Source organism: Agelaius phoeniceus, chromosome 3, assembly GCF_051311805.1.
Source record: "Agelaius phoeniceus isolate bAgePho1 chromosome 3, bAgePho1.hap1, whole genome shotgun sequence".
Taxonomy (NCBI): Eukaryota; Metazoa; Chordata; class Aves; order Passeriformes; family Icteridae; genus Agelaius; species Agelaius phoeniceus.
In genome coordinates, this window is record NC_135267.1 from 111417554 (window position 1) to 111436483 (window position 18930).

The following is an 18930-nucleotide window of genomic DNA, read 5'->3' on the forward strand; positions in this document are numbered from 1 at the left end:
AATGTTAGGCATCCTTCTAAAGCTGGAGGAAGGTATAACTAGAGGGGATATTGGGAGGAAATTCTTGGCTGTGAGGTTGGGGTGGCCCTGACACAGGTTGCCCAGAGAAGCTGTGGCTGCCCCATGCCTGGAAGTGTTCCAAGGCAGCTTGGACAGGGCTTGGAGCAACCTGGCATAGTGGGAAGTGTCCCTGCCCATGGTAAGGGTGGAATGAGATGAACTGAAGCTCCTTTCCAACACAGTCCATTCTGGGACTCCATGGTAAGTATAATCTAGTCCATATATTATTTAATTTAGTAGATTATTTTAATGCCATTTTTGCAGCTGCTGTCATCGGTGCGGAGCTGGGGGTGCCTTGGGCCCATGTTCCTGGCCCATGTTGGGCTGGCTCTGCCAGTGCCACTGTAGCCCTTGGCTGTGGCTGTGTCCTGCCTGTGTCCCCAGTGCCCCCAGCCCCCTGGGTGCCAGTGCCAGGCTGTGCAGAGCCATATGCCCTCCAGCCAGAGCCTGCCCTGCTCTGGCTGCTGCCAGGGTGCCAGTCCTGGTGAGGGGCACATCTGGCTCAGAGTGCTGCCAGCACAGCCCTGAGTGCACAGAGCAGCCAGCCCAGCCTGCTCTCCACTCCCTCGAGGGTGGTGGTGCTGGGCCTGGGATCCTCCTCGGGACAGGTGGGTGGGAGCTGGGTTCCCAACAGCTCGTTAGTGTGTGCAGTTACTTCTGCAAAGGGAGCTTTATCTGGGGCTAGCTGGATTCACTCTCCATTTCTGCTTAGAGCACCTGAAAGCAATTTAGGAGTGGACTTTGCTGTGGCTCTTCAGCAGAGGGAGATTTCCTTTGTCTTTTCAGACATTGTTATGGCTGAGTGCAGCCCCCTTCATTTGCTTAAGGAATGTCACTGTAGAGTACAAAATCACCACTAAAAACTTACTGGTTTTAGTTGGGCCATGAGACATTGCAGGGAAGCAGGTTATGGACAGCGGCTTCTGGGGACCCCAAAAGTCTGTTTCTGTGCTTGGCACCATGGGCAGGGCTGGGCTGGCAGCAGGGCACTGCTGCCATGTGGGGTCTGCAGGGCACGAGCGTGGGTGCCCCTGTGCCAGTCACAGCGTGAACTCCTCAAGAGCCCTCCGGTCTGGGAGCACCACTGCCTGCTCCACACCTGGCAGCTGTTCCTGCAGAGAGGGACAGAACCCACGTCCAGCAGGGACTGTCCCTGTCCCTGGGAGCCAGCCCTGCACACCCATGGCACCGCAGCAGCACCACCAGTGTCGTCAAGTTCCAGCCCCAGCACTTGCCACCCGCCGCCACACACACCACACAGGTACTGCCTTTTATTGCTCTGGGGAGAAAATTTATTGTGAGCAAAGATTTGTTCATTTTGTGAGGGGTAACAGAGTGGCTTTGTCATCCAGTTCAGGGTGCAAAACCACAGCGGAGTTTATACAAATTAATAGTTTTTTGACATCAGGAAAACATGATTTTCATTGATGTCTTAATTCTTCCCTGAAGTAGAGGTACATATTGCTCTAAGGAGAAAGGGCTCCTTACTCAGAAGGATGCCTTTGAAATTGTTTCAGACCAGCTATTGGATAACTAAGTGCCAGACAGCCTTGCCTGTCCGGCCCTGAATGTAAAATAAATTAAAATACATGTTTTATTTTCTAGGTTCCTTCACTGACAGAAAATCAACAGAAAGCAAAACCCAACTGTGGGTTGAGGCAGAAAATCAAACCAGTTGTTCAAGCCCTCAGTGACAGAGGCTCCTTCCAGCTGCTGCACCAGGTGAGTTCCTGTCACCAAGGCTGAGTTGCTGCCCCTCAGGCACAGAGCACACTGGCATCACTGGCCATGGCTGGAATGTGCCCCACAGGCACAGGGTGGCCTCTGGCCAGGTGCTGGCACTCAGATGGTCAGACAGACAGATGGCTGTAACACCAAGTGTAAGTGCAAAAACAGATGGGGGCCCAACGGCACATTTCCCAAAAAATGCAATCCCTTTGCTTAAAGCAGCTCCCATTCTGTTGGGAGGTGTGCGTGTGTGTGTGTGTGCCCAGGAGCAATCAAGCAGCATCAGGACAGGGCTCTGTGGCTGCTGGATCTCAGATTTCTGTTGCTTTAAAATACCTGGGATTGAACGATAACAATTTTCACCCCATCAGCCTATGACACGTGTAAACCAAAACAGATCAGCTACTGCCAACAGAAGCTCTGCTCACTACAGCAGGTGCCAGGAGGACACCCCAAGTCCTCAGAAGCCTTCAGCTGTGTTGTACTCTGGCTGGAGACAAGGTGAGGAGGTTACCCAGTTGTTCACACTGTGCTGGGAAGGGGTCATGGCAGGAGTGTGGCTTTTGTTCTTCTAAAAGGGATTTGCTTATTTTTGTTTCTCTAGGGAGCAGTTCCAGTGCAGAGCCATTGCACACAGCACAGAAAGGCCAGAGCACTCCCACAGTGGGACAGCACCAACTGGAGAGCTCCTCCCTCATCCACCTGTGCTCCAGCAGGGAACCTCTGCTACCTGGCCAGTCACAGGAAAACCTCTCTTTAGGAGAAACTCCCTAATGCACAGGTCAGTGCTGCCTGGAATGACAAAAGCAATGCTCTAAGGGTACATTAAATAACTAGTTTCAGTGCTGGTTCACCTCTGGCTGCAGCACCTGCACCCAGGGGCTTGGGACCCTTGCTCACCTGGTGCCAGTGCAGTGGTGATGGGGACACAGGTGACATCCAATCCCCAGCCATGTCTGACCAGACTGGGGAAGGGCCATTTCACAGAGCAAACCCCTCACCCTGCCCCTTCAAGACATATTCACCCAGACTGCCCATTCTGATCTGTGCTCAGGTGCTGTGGGCTACCCCAGCCACAGCTTTGTTGTCCAGGGTCTCAGGTGGACACCTCAGGTGGACACCTTGCTGAGGGTGCTGGCAGAGCTTCCCAGAGACCCTGCTCCTGGAGGCAGCAAGGGCAGCTCCACCAGCTCGACGCCAGCGGTGTCAGCGAGGTCAGCGCTTGCACTTGTGGTGAGGCAGCCTGGAAAACAGAGCAGGCAAGGAAAACCCAGTCAGGAAAAACAGCTGAGTCCTCAGAATAACCACATGGCACAGCACAGCCCCTCCCCTGGCCTCTTCCCAGCCTCTCATGGGGTCACTCAGGTGAACTTGACCTCCAGAGGAGGAATTTGCTGTAGGCAGCTGAAGAACTGCCATGCTGCACTTCCAGAGAAACCAGGGATTGCTTTTTGCCAGCTCCCAGAAGTGAGAAGCCCTGAGAGGCCATGGGTGTCTAGGTGAGCACTGAGCCCCCCTGCATCACCCCCTTTTGGTCTGCTCGGCCCCTGCAGCCCCCGATGGCTCTCAGAGCCCCAACAGCCCCGTGGGAGGGAGGTGGGAAGGTCCTGTCCTGCTGCCTTGAAATTCCAACATAAAATAGTTCTGTGTGGGTGATACAAAACTGTTTTTTGCTGTGTGTCATTAAACTGTTCTTGTGTGTTTGGCCTGTTACAGAGAGCTGGAAACGAGCATTCCCAGCGTGAGGGCTGGCACAGAATTCTCCACTCAGAATTGACCTAAGGAAGGTGCCTCAACCTCTGGAAAAATCCTAAAGAATCACAATTTCTTCCACTACATAACAGGTACCCCTGTTACTGGTGCTTATGGTCACCACTGGGGAAGGGTCTTGGGGGGCTCTGGGTATTGGGAGGTTATGCTTTGTTGTTGAGTGGAGTCACCTGTTGGTTATTCCCTGGAGGCCAGGCCTGCCCAGGCTGGCTGAGGGGGAACAGGTGAGCACATGGTCATTAAATGAGACGCTAATGAACAAACCCAGGTGCAGCTTCTGTGAGGGACACACCCTGCCCTGCTCCTGAAGGCTTGGCCTGTCCCAAGGCATTTCCCAGGGGGAACAGGTTTCATCAGCTCCCTAAGGAAACAGTATTTTTTAAACCACGTTGCAATTCTCTCCCGAAGTGTAAACACAAGTTTTTTATTACAGGTAGTAGGGAGGAGCAGCCTTGGAGCCAGAAAGGGAGCACACAGGAATGTTCTGAACCTCTCTGAAGGCTGGCACCATTGGCACTCTCTCTGAACCTCCAGAGGGATGGTTGTGTTTTGAAACATAGACCTACTTCCAGTGCAACAACTGACTCCATTCTCAGCTGTGCCTGGCCAGACCACAGCTCTTCATTGCTCCCTTCACCTTCCTAGCCCAGGTAAATCTCAAACGTGCACAAAATGCCCCAAAACGCAGCAGGGCCTTGGGTGAAGGTGCCCATGGCTGAGCTGGTCCTCAGGTACAGGTGAGCAGGGCACTGTGCTTGCAGGACAGATGGGTACATGGCCACAGGTCAGTGTGGCAGCAGGATGAGCCCTCAGCTGCTGTCAGAGGACAAAGACTCAGCCTGGCTCTGGGCTGCACTTCCAAGGTGAGGTGTAACCTGTGCTTCTGCTTGAGCAGCTCTGGGTGTTTGAGTGACTGAAAGCAGGAGTGGAACAGCAGCAGCACAGCCCGAAGTGTGAACCCCCTCAGCCTGCCTGCAGCCCTGCGTTTGCATCTCAAAGACAGCCCTTACTTACCAGATTGGTTCTTTGAGAAAAGTGACTGAGGGGAAATAGCACATTTTAAAAAGGTGGAAAGTGTGACTTAGCCTGTAAAGGCATTTTCTGTGAAAAATGGAGAGCTGTCAACTTTGGATTAAAACAAAACCTGTGGTGCTATTGGCTAGGGAGAAAAGCGTGGGGGAGGGAAGGGCTTCGAGGGAGGTGTTGTGCTTGACATTCCTGCAGTGAGGCAGAATGGCAGATGGTCAAAATAATAGTTTTCTCCAAATGGACAAGCTGAAGCAGCTTAGAAGTAAAAAATAATTACCAGGCGCGTATCGCGGGATGTATTAGCGCGTGTGGATCACAGGACGCATTACCTGGCACGTACAGAGTCTGTACTGTTCATAGATCGTGGGAGGCATTACTGTACACATATTGTGGGCATTAATGTACAGGAGGCATTATTGTGTTGTTTGTAGGAGGCAGAACTGCACCCTAGAGGCAGAACCACGTGCGGAGCGCAGGAGGCGAGTGCAGAGCAGAGGAGGCAGAACTGCATGCAGAGTTTGGGAGGTACGAGGTGAACACAGAGCATGGGAGGCAGAGCAGAGGAGGTGTGAGCTGAGCATGGAGCACAGGAGATAGAGCTGAGCATGGAGCAGAGGCAGCAAGGGAGGAGGAGGGCAAGGAGAGCTGTTACTGATGAACTGCAGCAGCAGCAGAGGGGCCTGCGGGAAGCTCTTACCTGTGGCTGTTACTGTACCGAGAGCATTAACACTCTAATCTAAAGGGAGAGAACAAAACCATGTCAGTGCAGGACCAAAGGGGGGAACAAAACCATATCAGTGAAGGACCAAAATGGGGGAACAAAACCATGTCAGTGCAGGACCAAAGGGGGGAACAAAACCATGTCAGTGAAGGACCAAAATGGGGGAACAAAACCATATCAGTGAAGGACTAAAATGGGGGAACAAAACCATGTCAGTGCAGGACCAAAGGGGGGAACAAAACCATGTCAGTGAAGGACCAGCACCCTGTGACTGCTGTGTTTGCATCAACTTGACACAGCACACCTGCTAAAGGCAGGAAGGGGAGCTACCCTCAGGGACCTGCAGAAAAACACACCCATGCCACTTTCTCCTGGGGTCTGAGGACTTAAACAGCCAAGGGAGGGAATGTTGGCAAAGATTGGAATGAATATTCATTGTGCTTCATCTTCTGTCAAAGCTGCTGCTGTGGGATGGTGGTGTGCAGCTCCTTCATGCCTCAGCTCCACGTCCAGCACTGTAGCTGGTCACACCATTTGAAACTGGCTAAAATTTGAGGCTTCATGGAGACCTAAATGTCTGTGATGCTATAGCCAGGTTAAAAGTGGCTGTAGAAGTGAGGAGCAGAGTGATCCTGTGCCAGAAGAGGAAGTCCTTGAATGCATAAAACCTGTCCATGAGCAGTCACACACCTGCACTCAGACAAGACACACACACACACACACACACACACACACACACACACAGTGGAGGGCCTCTCACAGCTGAGGCTGCTTAGAGAGCATTAAGCTTTTAAAATACATTTCTTGCAGGAGGGATTAAAAACTGAATTAAAATATAGATGATGGCACTTTCAATGCAAGGTTACATTGCAGGAAGCCAGAGAGACATGGTATATTGCACCTTAAATGCAGTCCATAGAATAAACCTGGTTCCTTCCCCAGGGCATGAGCTCTAGGAATGGCATTTTATCTGCTGCTCATGAAGCAGCTGAACACCCCTGAAAGCAAGGGTGGGTAAGACCATGACTTGTAAGGATGATGAAGATTTTGTACTTGATTGGTACTTGAGAAGAACTTGAGAAGAACTTGGTACTTGGGAAGAACTATGAAGTTTTCACATGGGCTGTGAACTGTTCCAGCCCCCTATTAACCTTTCAGCCAGGACAGGTCTGTGGAAATCTTTGTTTTCTTTCCTAGTAAATGCAAAGGTAATAAAATTCCAGAGAGAATTGTTGTCGTAAATCTGCACAGTGTTCCTGCTTCCAACTCCCAAAGACAGGCTCCAAGTACACTGTAAGCAGCATCCTGAGCCTGTGTAGAAAAACCCATGGGTAACTGAAGCCGGGTTAATCAAAGCCACACACTTCCTCCAGTGCCCTAGAAAGCTGTAAGTGACACAGTAAAGAGAATCTGACACTACAGGTTAATAATTGGGGCAAAATGGACCTTAAAACAGCACCCACAGCTCCCAGCTCAGGTGGGAGTGCCTGGCACCACTGTGGGCCTCCATGGTTTGAGCACCTCGGAAATAAGCCTGAAATGTACACATTGAAGTTTAATTACTCTCAAGTTGGAGCAGCTGCTGATTAGTTTTGCAAGGCTCAGCCTCAGGCAGGGGGACCCCAAGTGCTGAGGGTAATGTGGGTGTTATGTGGGCAGCCCAAGCCCTCAGCACAAGGCTGCAGGACAGCTCTGCCCCGTTTCTGCCCTGCCTCTGCTGCAGGTCTCTGCCAGAGCCTCAGTGCAGAGGGAAAATGCAAATGGACCACATTGCCTGGAGCCTTCTTCGAGCTGACAGCTCGAGCAGCTGGAGCTGTCACTGGGCAGAAGAGACGGCCCATCAAGCTCATATTTCTTCCCATCCCAGCACTGATTGCTAGGATAAACCCTCCCTCAGCACCTCCTCTCCTGGAGAGCGAAGCTGGGGGAGCACCCTCTGAGCCAATTAATTACACGGAAAAGGCAGGGGGCCAGGCTGAGAACCCTGATGTGGCTCTCACACCCCCCTGCACTGTTGGAGATCCCGAGGGGAACATCAGGCTTGAGGGGGCAGCAGTCCCAGCACCTGCCCAGCCTCGAGGGACAGGTTTGGACTGTCCACCCTCAGTGGGGGCACAAGGGACAGCCCCAGCACACTGGGCAGGCAGCCACTTCCTTAGGGCTCTGCAGGGATCTGGGCTCCTGGGCATACACTGCATCAATCAGCCTGGGAGCTGGAGGGGGACAGAGCTGCTGCCCCCAGCACTTTGTGGTACCTGTGACCCTGCCCTGCTTAATGCCAGACCATTCCTGACCCTCATGGGGACACTAAGGCAGCAGCCTTGCCAAAAGGGCAGGAAAATGATGGGCAGAGCACTGATAAGCAAGAGCACAAAGGCAAGGAGCAGCTCCCACATCTGCTGGTGCACTGCAGGAACTTCCCAAGGGCAGCCCAGCTGTGGCAGGCTCCACTCTGCTGAGGATGAGGAACTACCTGGATTAAACAGATGGGGAAGCCAGACAGGTTCCCGTGCCTCATCCTGAATAGTCCTCACAGGAAAGGAGGAAGAACAGAAAGCCCTTGAGTCCTGCCTCTTGTGATAACTGTCCTGGCTCCTCTGCTCCACTTCCCTCAGCTTTTCCTCTTTGTTCACTGCCTGGACAACCTGCACCACCATGGCAGCTGCACAGTGTCCCACCCCACCTGCTGAGCACCACACCCAGCAGACCTCACCCATGCTCCATGCTAGCAGCAATTCCCTGTTCTGCCAGTAACCAGGACAGTCAGGAATTTCCTAAATCCCATATATTAGAAACAAATTGTTCAGTTTCAGGCAATGCTGACACACGGATTAAACCCAACCCCTGGCACACACTGCACGTGCTCTGATACCAGGACACAGCTACTCAGTTTCAGATGTGTCTGCTTTTAAAATTCCCAGGAAAACAGGCAAAAATACTACATACATACATACATACACATATATATATATATATATATATACACACACAGAACACGGACACAGATCTGACAAAACACCCTACAGAGCTTCAAGGAAAAAGACAAAATAACAAAAACCCTAAAGTAGTATAAAAACCCCAGAAAAACCAAGCTAAAGCAAAATGAATCCTTAGCTCAATTACTGTTACAAAAAGCATCAGTCCTGTTTGAAACAAGAATTACTCTGGGTTTGGTTTTGTTTCTCTCAAAAATCTATTTTAAATCTGCATGTCCAATTCAAGTAATCCTTTTGCTTTAAAGTGGGAAAGATAAAGCTCAGCACTGAACAAAAAGTGGTTTAAAATAAGCCAGATCTTGTTTGCTGTGCATTCAAATATTTTCTACAAGAACTTTATGCATGTAAAAGTCCAGAGACAAAAGGAAAGCATGTGTCACCTTTGCAACAAAAAGGCTGCAAAATCTCGGTTTTATGTAAATCAGCAGGCACAGCTCCCAGGGCTTTAAAACCAGGGAATGCTGAAAACCTCAATAGTTCCTCGACTCAAGTGTTGCGCTTGGGCAATGCCATAATATTCATTTAAGAATCCATTTATCAACAGATACCACATGTCCAAGTTTTCCAGCACAGTTCTTCTGATGATCTACTGAAAAGGATTCTTTAAAAACATTAAGCTGGAGAATCCAAGATGCTTTCTCTGCCCATTCCACACTACCCATTAGCAACTAAAAAAGCCAAGATTTACACTATATCCTCCCTGATAACGCTGAGCATTGTGCTTTATTTTCCAAGTCATTAGCATGCACAAGAATGACCTCATGGTGAACAGATGCACTTGGATATGGCAGTGATTAGATCAGTCCTCTCAGCAGTCAAGTGTGCCCGTTCCCATTAACCCCTGAGGCGCCGGCAGCGCTCCGCTAGGGGGGTCCCTGGGACGCAGGAACCTGCCCTGGCCAGCACAACTCCCTCGGACAGGATCCTTGTGGGGGAAAGCTATGACTGCAGAGTTCTCCTGGAATATACTTCCAAAGGTTAACACCATGCTTCTGGCTGCTGATCTTACACTAAAACAGACCAAAGCCCCAAGGAGCCACAGAGGCAGATGAAGTCGAGGTGCTGCTCTGCCCACTTCAGCTTCACCAATTTTTTTACAGAACACACGTATTTTGTTCGATAATTATTTCTGGTTTTGGCTGAGAGAGCAAGAGCAGCAGCTTAAAGCCTGTCCACTAAAAGGAGAGAAATCTGCAGAGGGAAAGAATGAGAATAATTCAATAGTGTTGGATTATGGAGGATTTCCTGGGCTGCCTCTCAAACCCTGCCTAATTAAAATACAGCATGTAATGCACCAGTTTAACAACAAAGGGCCGTATTCCCAGCTTTTGTTCCTAATCTGCACATCCCCTGCATGAGTTTGGGGATGGCCATTCTGCCTATGAAGCTGCACTTTCAACGCTGAAGGTATCAGGGCTATCTGTAATCCATACAGGGAGTTTAAGGCTCTGCTCCTCAAAACAGCAAAAGACATCAACTGGACAATTTCCATGCAGAAAATGCAGCACCTGCAAGACTGGTGACAGGGAGACTAAGCCAGGGCAGGAAAACCACATCCCATGTGAGTCTGGGGATGCATCCCCAGAGGCAGCATCAGAAAACACAAAAACATCCACTTCCAAGAGTATCTCATAGTCAGCAATACCCCAGTATGTCACTGAGAGCTGTGTTTGACTTCTCCCTACGCGGGGGTAACTCCTGAGAACACTGCACTGTGATAAGCAGCACCCTTACTCCCTGACCCTTCTCTGCTGCACACATGCATTTGCAGCACTGACAGCATCACACCTGAAGGGCATTACAAGAATCAGGTCAGATGAGAATTAATCTTAAATTTACCTGAACAGTTTATGCTCAGCAGAATCAGCAGTACCAGCTGGCTTGTACTGCCACCTGTGCCAGCTCCATGCATCCCACAGAATCATCAAGGCTGGAAGAGATCAACAAGTCCAGTGGCCAACCCAGTACCACCATTATGACCCTGAGATCATCTCCTGACACCTCCTGAACACTTCCAAATACGGGGAACCCAGTGCCTCCCTGGGCAGCCTGTGCCAGTGCCTGACCACTCCTTCAGAGAAAAGTGCTTCTTTTGATTAACTGCTCCCTGACTCCTTTTTTCTGTTTCAGAATAGAAAAATGTCTCCTGTATTCCCAAGTGGCAGACAGGTGATTCCTGCAGGTGCAGGACAGGTGGATCTATGCCTGAAGCAGGCCTGGCTGGGGAACAGCGGAGCTGCCGGGACTGCATCCAGCCTCCCTGCTGACTGCTGAGGGGCATCTGATGGAAAACACATCCCCATGGCCACAGCTGACACTGCCCCTGCTCATCACTGACTAAATATGCAGGAGAATCAGCAGGTAATGTGAGGAGACTCTCTGAAGCGGAGATTCTGACACCAGAAGTCATGGCTGGCCTCCAGTTCATGAGCGGGAAATTAATTCCAAGGTTCAGAAGTCTGAAAATTGGGACCTGACTGGGGGAGGCTTTGCACTTAAAAGCAATTAAAATAATGAAATCATACCCGGGTACTCCTGATTTAACAGTGTTCTGAAATCCTCAGCCACTGGAGTACAGCTACTATTTTTTTTTTGGCATACACAACTTATCCCTCAGAAAGTGGGGCTGCGGAGAGGTCTGCCCTGTCAAACCACATGTGACACAACACCATGTGCTAAGAACAACATGAAAATGAATCACAGCTATGCACAGAGCAAAACCAGATCACTATATCTACATTTCTATTTGCTGATACGTCCACAGATAAATGATTCAAGTGCTAACAACCAGCCCTGGGCACGCGCCCGCGCTCCTATTGAAACGGGTGATTTTTTTGTCTCAGACTTTTGGCAGAGTGTATAAAAGAATTTAATGCACAGCTGTTCTACTTTTTAATGTAGGAAACATTAATCAAAGCTTTAAGTTATAAGCTTTCCTAGCGTTGTTTAGTATTCCAGTTCAGCAGAGATCAATAGATCCATCCCATGTTCCCTGACGCCTCTCCAGGACGAAGAGGTGCGATTATGTAAATGGCCCCGGCTTCCTCCCCCCTCCTGCCAGTGCTTATCTCCAAAGCCTTCTGCCTGCTGCTCCTGGCCACCACTGCCCGGCCAGCACAGGCCTCTTATCTCCTCACAAAGCTCCAAGCACGCCAGGATTGGAGCCAGCAACGCCAGACAATGCTGCACGGCTGGTTTTATTCCTAAGTGATTTATGTGAGCAAATTTAATTTCTTCCTTCAGTGTTTCAGTTTAGATGGAAGATATCTGCTAACAAGTCAGGCTAAAGAGAAATAGAGCAGATGTCCTGCAACGTTTATACAGGTTGGAAGTAATCTATTCAGCAATCCAAAAGAGAAGCAGGGAATGATGAGAAAGTGCCAGTGTCACCCTAGGAGTGTCAACGACAGATTAAGGAATCTTTGTTAGAGAGTCCAGCACATGGTGACCAGATACATTCTGGATGCTGGAAAAAAACACATTTTGAAGGCAGTAGAAATGTGGCATTTCAGAGCCAAAGCTCCCTTTCAGGAGAGGTTCACTTAAACTTAATCAAACCAGCTGGACAGCAATTGTGACTGCACACTAACCTAACCCTCCACAAGGCACATGAGGAGTAAATTCCCCGAGTTCAGCACACTGCTGTCACCTCTCAGCAGGCAGATGACTGATGAGCACCGATGTGCATGCACACACACACACACACAGACACCATACACCCCCCTCACACCCCCACACCCCCACAGCAAACCCTGCAGAGGCTCCAGGCCAGGTGCTGCAGGGCAGCCTGCAGCGCGCTCCATGCCTGCATCCCGCACGCCGCTGCGATTCCCTAACAGCACCCCGATCCTGCGCTTCTTGTGCATTAATCCCTGACCCTGGTAGCTCAGCAGCATAATCCCCATTTAGCATTAACAGCAGCTTCCCCTGTGAGGAACTATTTCTGATAAGTGAGCCCCGATTCAGGCCTCACTTTTGAACAACATATTCCCAGCTCAGCAAGAACCCGGAGCCCTGAATGAGCCCGAGCCCATCACTGCGAGAAAGTTCATTAACCTTGCTGGAGTTGGAGGTTAACAGGATAGCTGAAGAAAGGAGCAGTGTGAATAGCTCTGATGCAAAACAAATTAAAATGAATGTCATAATTCCTTTTGATATTCATTAGTTGATTCAGAGGAAGAATAGTCGCCTTAAATTTGCAAGCATTTATCTACAAAAAACAGGTGTACATCTGCTGCTCAAGTGCTTCTTTGGGCTACAGAGAAGACTAATGCACAGAACTCACCAGTTCCGCCGAGGGAGTAGCTGGGAGAGGGAGAGAAGACCTGAGCGGCGAAATCCTCAAACGTCATCACTTCTTTATGGTTCTGGATGATGGCTTCGAGGTACAGAGCTCTCTCCTCGTAGCTGCGACGCCCCGTTAAGGAAAGGTGTGTGCAGAGCTCAAGGCTGTCCCACGGCATCCCCGAGCACCAGCCCCCAGCCCCATGTCCACACTGACCGGGCTGGAACGGGCAGGGAACCAGACTAGAACTGCCCAACGGTTCTGGATGGGAGCAACAAGGAGGGGATACGTTCAGGGCTGGAAATTCAGGATAACACCTCTTCCTGACTAAGAAGCTGTGACCTGGGAGCTGCCAAGTACAGGAGCAAAGCCCCAGATCAAAACCCACCATCACAGACAGGCTGTGGCACTATGGGAAGCTCCTGGCACTCAATATTCCTGTTCCAATGACCAGAAAAGTAACTAGATTGGAGAAAAAAAGGTACAGGACAGAGGAATACACCCCCCCCTCCCCCCACATTCATTTGATCACTGGACTTCTTGGAAGAAATTAAGCACAATAAACCAATTCCAAAAGCGTGACGGTTGTATTTAGGGCAGGTGCTAGAAGGTGCAACCTTATGTATCCCAAATAAATGATGCACAGTGGACAAACCCAGCCCACAACTTGCATGCATTATGGCCTGAATAATGCAGACAACAAAGCGAGCTAACATCGAGACTATTGCCTTTTAATTAAAACTCGGCAACCTGGAACACACAGCATTCAAATGTGTAATCAAAAACCAGTCACCAATAAAACTTACAAGCGTAACAAGCTGAAGCAACTTTCCAGCTGTCTTAATAGGACCCCTGCTTGCGGCAGCCTTTCACAGCGGAGAAAGCAAATCTTCCCCTTTTGTGTGCAGCTTCTGTCTGCTCAGAAGGTGAATCATACACTTCCAATAACAGGATAACGCCTGGGACAAACCTACAATGGGCTGGAGAGCCTCATGTATGACTTTATGAATTAGGGCTCGCAGGAGCCAGGATGACATCTCATTCTCCGTTTCCTCAGTGAAAACAAAAGTTTTCAGCGCCTCATTGTGTTTCTGTTATGGGGAAATGCACTCGAGCTCCGCAAGGCTGTTCGGTGGGAGCAAAGGCCAAGCTGAATTTAGAAATTAGGAGCAGGAGAATAACACCAGTGACAACAGAATGCAGGTGAGGGTATTTAGAATTGAAAAGCATTACTAATTAATATTGAAGTGCCATTTGTGACTTGCAGTACATTAACAAAACCACTCTGAAACACTATTAAAAAAAAAATCAGAGAAAAGCAGTGCTTAAAGCCAGGAGACAGTGGTCTAGTGTTGACCTCGAAGGGAATAAGCAAAGCACTTTCTCATTGCACGGCGAGTTCCTGCAGGCGTGGTGGCAACAAAGGGAAGAGAAAGAAAGGAAGAATTTTGCATTTAACGCTCGCAGAGGACGATTGATATGTGATAAATCTTCTTATAAACTTCCCGTGGAAGCCTAAATAAAGAAAATCAATAGCCAGCATTTCAGCGTTTGCACCTGCTGACAGCGTTATTTGCTCAGTTTTCCTGCCTTGCCCGAAGCCGGGGAGAGAACGCATTCCTGACAGCGCCAGCCCGCAGCGTGCGGGGCTGCCTCCCCTTTATGGGCTGAACTCCTGATGACTCTTGTTAATGAATAGGCTGCCAAACTTCCTCGGAGAGGAGGCACACGCCTGGGCCCAATTCTAAAGGGACTGATGGATGCCATTCACTCCTCATTATGGAGATGCTGATTCCTCGGCGCTGGGCTGTTGCCAGGGCCGTGCGGAGCGCGTTGCTGCCGGCCGGGCGGGCGCTGGCCGGGGGTGTCGGGGGCTGCGCGCCCGTCTGGCAGCAGCCCCTGTGACATGGAGCTGGCACGTGCTGCCGCAACGGGAGCGGAGCCGGCCGTGACAAATCGCTGAAAGGGCTCGGCGACACCGGGGGACAGCGGCCACCTGAGCCTGCGGGCCGGCCAGCAGCGCGCTCGATTCATCGCGCGGCCCCAGCCGGGAAAAGGCTCTGCCTGATAATGCCCTGCTGGGTCCTGAACGGCTCGGCACAGCTCACACGGGGGCTGCCCGCTTCGGATAAATGCTGCACGGAAACACTGCCCAGGTTTGCTCTGCACCTGGTAAAATGCTATTGATGAGCTGGAGGATGCTGCTCACCACACAAAAGACTGGGAAAAACCGCCCGGACAAACAGCTGAGCAGCTACGGGAGAGGCAGCTGAGGAGGAGCACTCCAAGATGGGGAGAGCCCCGCAGATCCACCGGCGCTTTGGAGGCACGCAAGGAAGACCCCAGCTTAGCGCCTCTCCTGCAGGCTGAAAAGCCAGAAGCAGTGGGTGCAGATACCCCCAGTGCAGCGAGGCCTCTCCTGCACACACCCCAGCTCCACCCACCAGGCACCTTGGCTTGGCGCTCCCCGAGCCCTCCTGGGCTCCCTGGAGCAGCGGGAGCACGGCAGCTCCTGCCATACGGGCAGCGAGCGGGGTGCCCGTGCTTGTTTGTGCTCACAGCTTAATCAAAAGGGAGGTAAGCGACTGCAGCAAAGTGAAATTAAACTCCCTGCTATATCTGTCCCACGCACATTTGGGAGAACAGTTGGGATTCATTAAAAAGAGTCAACTGAAATTTTACTGAAGTTTAGGAATTTGAATGTGGAGGCATCGTGAACAAGCTGTAAAAAAACCCTCTGGAAAACACCTCCGTCCTGTAAAAAAAGCATCACAAGATTTCCTATTTATTGCCCTGTAGGAATGAGTCTATCCTGAAAATCTCTGGAGCAATACTTCTGTCAGGGCTGCCCCACAGAAATGTGCTGTGCCTTCAGCCTAAGAGCCAACCACAAAATATCACTGAGTTACAAACATCAGAACCTCACTCTGAACCTCTTTAACCTGACCTTTGTGTCACAGCTCTACTGCAAGCTCTGTCACCAAGGTGCCCCCAACACCAAGCAGAATTTAGATCAAGTGCCACACAAACTACTGCTTTTCAAATGCAACCATGGATCAGCAGCCCCCCAGCTCTGAGCAGAGCTGGGAGGGAGCCCCAAGTGCCTGGCTGGCTTTCCTAGAGCAGCCCCAGGGCTGGAGCGCTGCAGGGAACACACAAATCCACTGCTGCAGCAGGCCTGGGTGCAGAGGATGGGCTGTGAGCTTGAACCCTACCCCGGTGGAAAGCTGGACAGCTGGCTGCCCTGATTAACTAAGTCCCCCATTATCTGGGGGCTGGGGGCGTCCCCTGAGATCTGCAGATAAATGGAGTTATACCAGACCCTCAAAGAAGCTGATCAAAAGCTCCTCTTTTAATATGTACGGCAATTTGACCCACCCCTCCATGGCTTCATTATTTTACATTTTGCTTCTGCCAAGGCAAAACTCCAGAGCAAAATCTTTTAGACAGACACAAACAGGTTTGGTTTTTTTTTCATTTTGTATGAAATAATGACATTGAGAGCCATGACAAGGTGTGAATTATTGATATATATTGACATATAAAACTGTGAGAGAGCAGGAATTTAGGTCCTATTTGAATACAGCAATCAAATCTCATTATTTGAATATTATGAGCTTTTAGCAGTCTTTTATCAGCATACCAATTATTTTAACATTTCAACCACACATTGAAGGCTGTTTGAAAAAAAAAAAAAAAACCAACATATTAAAATGTAAACATCAGCTATTTGCAAAAAACCACAACATCCTATTGTAGCAGCAGGATGACCTGCAAAGTGAAACACACAGGACATCCTTCCAGATGGAGGATGCAAAGGAAGACAAAAGGCAGAAGCTTTCGAAAATTCACTGGAGAGGGAGATACCAGCCAGCACCAGCATCACTTCCACGTTAACCTCTACAACACAGAGCCAGTTTCAGACACACAGTTTAAAACATAATGACCTTGAAAACCCTTCGAAGTCCTCATAATCTGGGTTCTGCAGGTGACCTGAGCCATCCCAGGGTCAGGATCTTCCCACTGTTTCCCTCCCTGCACACAAACACAACACTAAACCATACCAAACTGCCCTGTTGAGAAACAAGGGAATATAAAGAGGATGACTCAAGCAGATCCTGAAAATACAGAACTTTTGCTTATTAACCTGAACTCCATGCTGACCTCAAGCAAAACTCTCAGGGCCTCACTCCTGCTGATAGTAATGGCCACCCCATCCTGCCCCACACTACTGTTTGAAAATAAAAACATTTTGGCAGCATTTATATACTGTCACTATACATGGAAAGAACAGTGCGCTCTGCTAACACAGCAGGCAAATAAAAGACAGGAGCGTTTGTGGGTTTGTGCCCAGGCTGGGGAGAAATGCCTGGCTGCTCTCCATGGCCCACAGGTCGTGCCAACACCACAGGGCACCAGTGCCATGCCTGGCACCCAGGACACCGCCAGGGTCTACGGGAGCACTTGCTGCAACGCCTGTTCCTGCAGCTCCAGGGGGACCCTAATGCGGCCTGCTGGCATGGACCTGCTGCAACTCCCATCTGTGATGTGCAGCCCACCCAGAGAAGGGCTTTTGGGGCATCAAGCCAGTGGAGAAGCTCAAAGTATAGAGGGAGACAGCTCTTTCCAGCCCATCGGACATCAAGGCTGGATATATGTCCACAGTGCCAATTCCTTCTTTATCCAATTAGAGAGACCTGCAGAAAATCTTTGAACTTACTGTTCAATGCAAGAAATATCTATTTCAGTTTCCTCCTGATTGTATCATGGTTCACAAAAAGGGTTTGCTCCTGACACTGCGGCAGCGGTTTGGAAAAGAACAAGAACATAAACGTTTGGGACTTACCAAAGCAGACTAAAGCCAGGACCGTAAAACTGAGATTAGCAGAGATGTGTTGGCTGATGACCTTTCTGCACCTAATTGTCCTCCCCAGCTCTGAGGAGGATGGAGTTACTGTGCTTTTAAAATGTGGTGTTAGGCAGTCTTGATGTGAAACTCAATCTGCTTGGCTGGGCTCGCCATCGTTTATGGTCTAGTGACCACCACCACCGCACGAATTTCACCGAGAACTTTTAGGGGAATTTTAGTAACATATATTCTTCACTAAACAGGTGCAATCAAACTGTACCTCTCAGCCACCACAGACTTATGTGCTTTTTATAAACCAAAGCATCTGAGATGGAAACTTTCCAGTGACGCCCGCCTTGAATCGGTCCATGTAACACATGAGACACGCGCGAGCAGAGGCTGTGTGACCGAGGGGGTCTGTGGGGCCCCTGTCCCCATGGCCAGCCTCCATCAAGGCCATCTGTCCACACTGCAGCCGGGGCAGCCAGGGCTCCCTTGGCGGAGCAGGGCCGGCCCGTGCCAGGGCTGCTGTTCCTCCTCCTTATCCAAAACAGGCAGACGATTCTCTGCTGCCAAAACCAAGAGCTCATCCTCTCTGCGGCATAATTTTCTGCTGCTGTGCCACCAATCACACTGACAGGCAGCCCTCTGTGCTGGAGGAGGATGGCTGGAGCCCAGGACACCCTGGTGTGGAAGAGACATGACTCTCCCTGAGAGCCACAGGTACAGAGAGGTCTGCAAGTGGATTCCTCGTTTGTGGAGCATTTGTTTTCCCAGCACCTTGGCACGGTACCTGTAGCTCTGCCACCTCCCTCCCCACAGCAGGACCTGGGTCCATCACAAAGATCACCAAAGAACCTTGGTGCTGACTGATGGAGGTGGGTCTCAGGGAACCTGTGAGTGCTTGGAGTCACAGGGAGCATTTCCCAGCAGGCACGGTGCGAAGCGGCGGCTCCCACGCAGACGGTCGGCAGTAATTGCTTTAAAGGGGAAAGTGCAGCTCAACAACAACAGGAACACGTTTCACACGGTTTCAGAGCATCTCTGAGGAAATCAAGCAGTGTAACAGCAAAGCCATACTGAAGGTGCCCTGAGGCTAAAGGCTCCAGCTCACGCTTGTCTGTGGGGAGCTCCACCACGGCGGCGCCTGGCTCCTGATGCTGCTGGGCAGCGCGGGGCCCAAGGTGTGCTGTGAGCACCTGGTCTGGCAGAAGCACTCGCCTACCGCTCTGGGACAGCAAGAATATGTGGCACATTAGTCATGCCAAGTGCTTCAGGGGAGAACCTTGCATTTATTATGAATAAGGCAGAAGAGAAGCTTTCATCTTAATTTCCAAGCACTCCTGCAGGCGGGAAGCCCTTGGGAGCAGACACACGAACCATTACAGACCAAGTGCTCTGCAGCAGGAGCAAAGGGACACCGGGTCACCCCCGGCTCCCATACCACTCTGTACTGTGACAGCACCAGAGCTCATCCCTACCCAAAGCTCTG

General features: G+C 50.4%; 1 protein-coding gene across 4 annotated transcripts in view; it reads right to left on the minus strand.

The window, feature by feature from the left end:
* Window positions 1-2934: 2934 nt before the first annotated feature.
* The window catches only part of RALGAPA2 (Ral GTPase activating protein catalytic subunit alpha 2), a 92306-nt gene continuing 76310 nt past the window's right edge, over window positions 2935-18930 (minus strand). For all 4 annotated transcript variants that reach the window (XM_054629321.2, XM_077176176.1, XM_077176175.1 and 1 more), the window contains 3 exons: window positions 12590-12711; window positions 5285-5323; window positions 2935-3031 (listed from right to left, as the gene is read on the minus strand). In XM_054629321.2, the coding sequence (XP_054485296.2) occupies window positions 5319-5323; window positions 12590-12711 (127 nt within the window). In that variant the 3' untranslated portion in view covers window positions 2935-3031; window positions 5285-5318. The remainder of the gene's footprint in view (window positions 3032-5284; window positions 5324-12589; window positions 12712-18930) is intronic.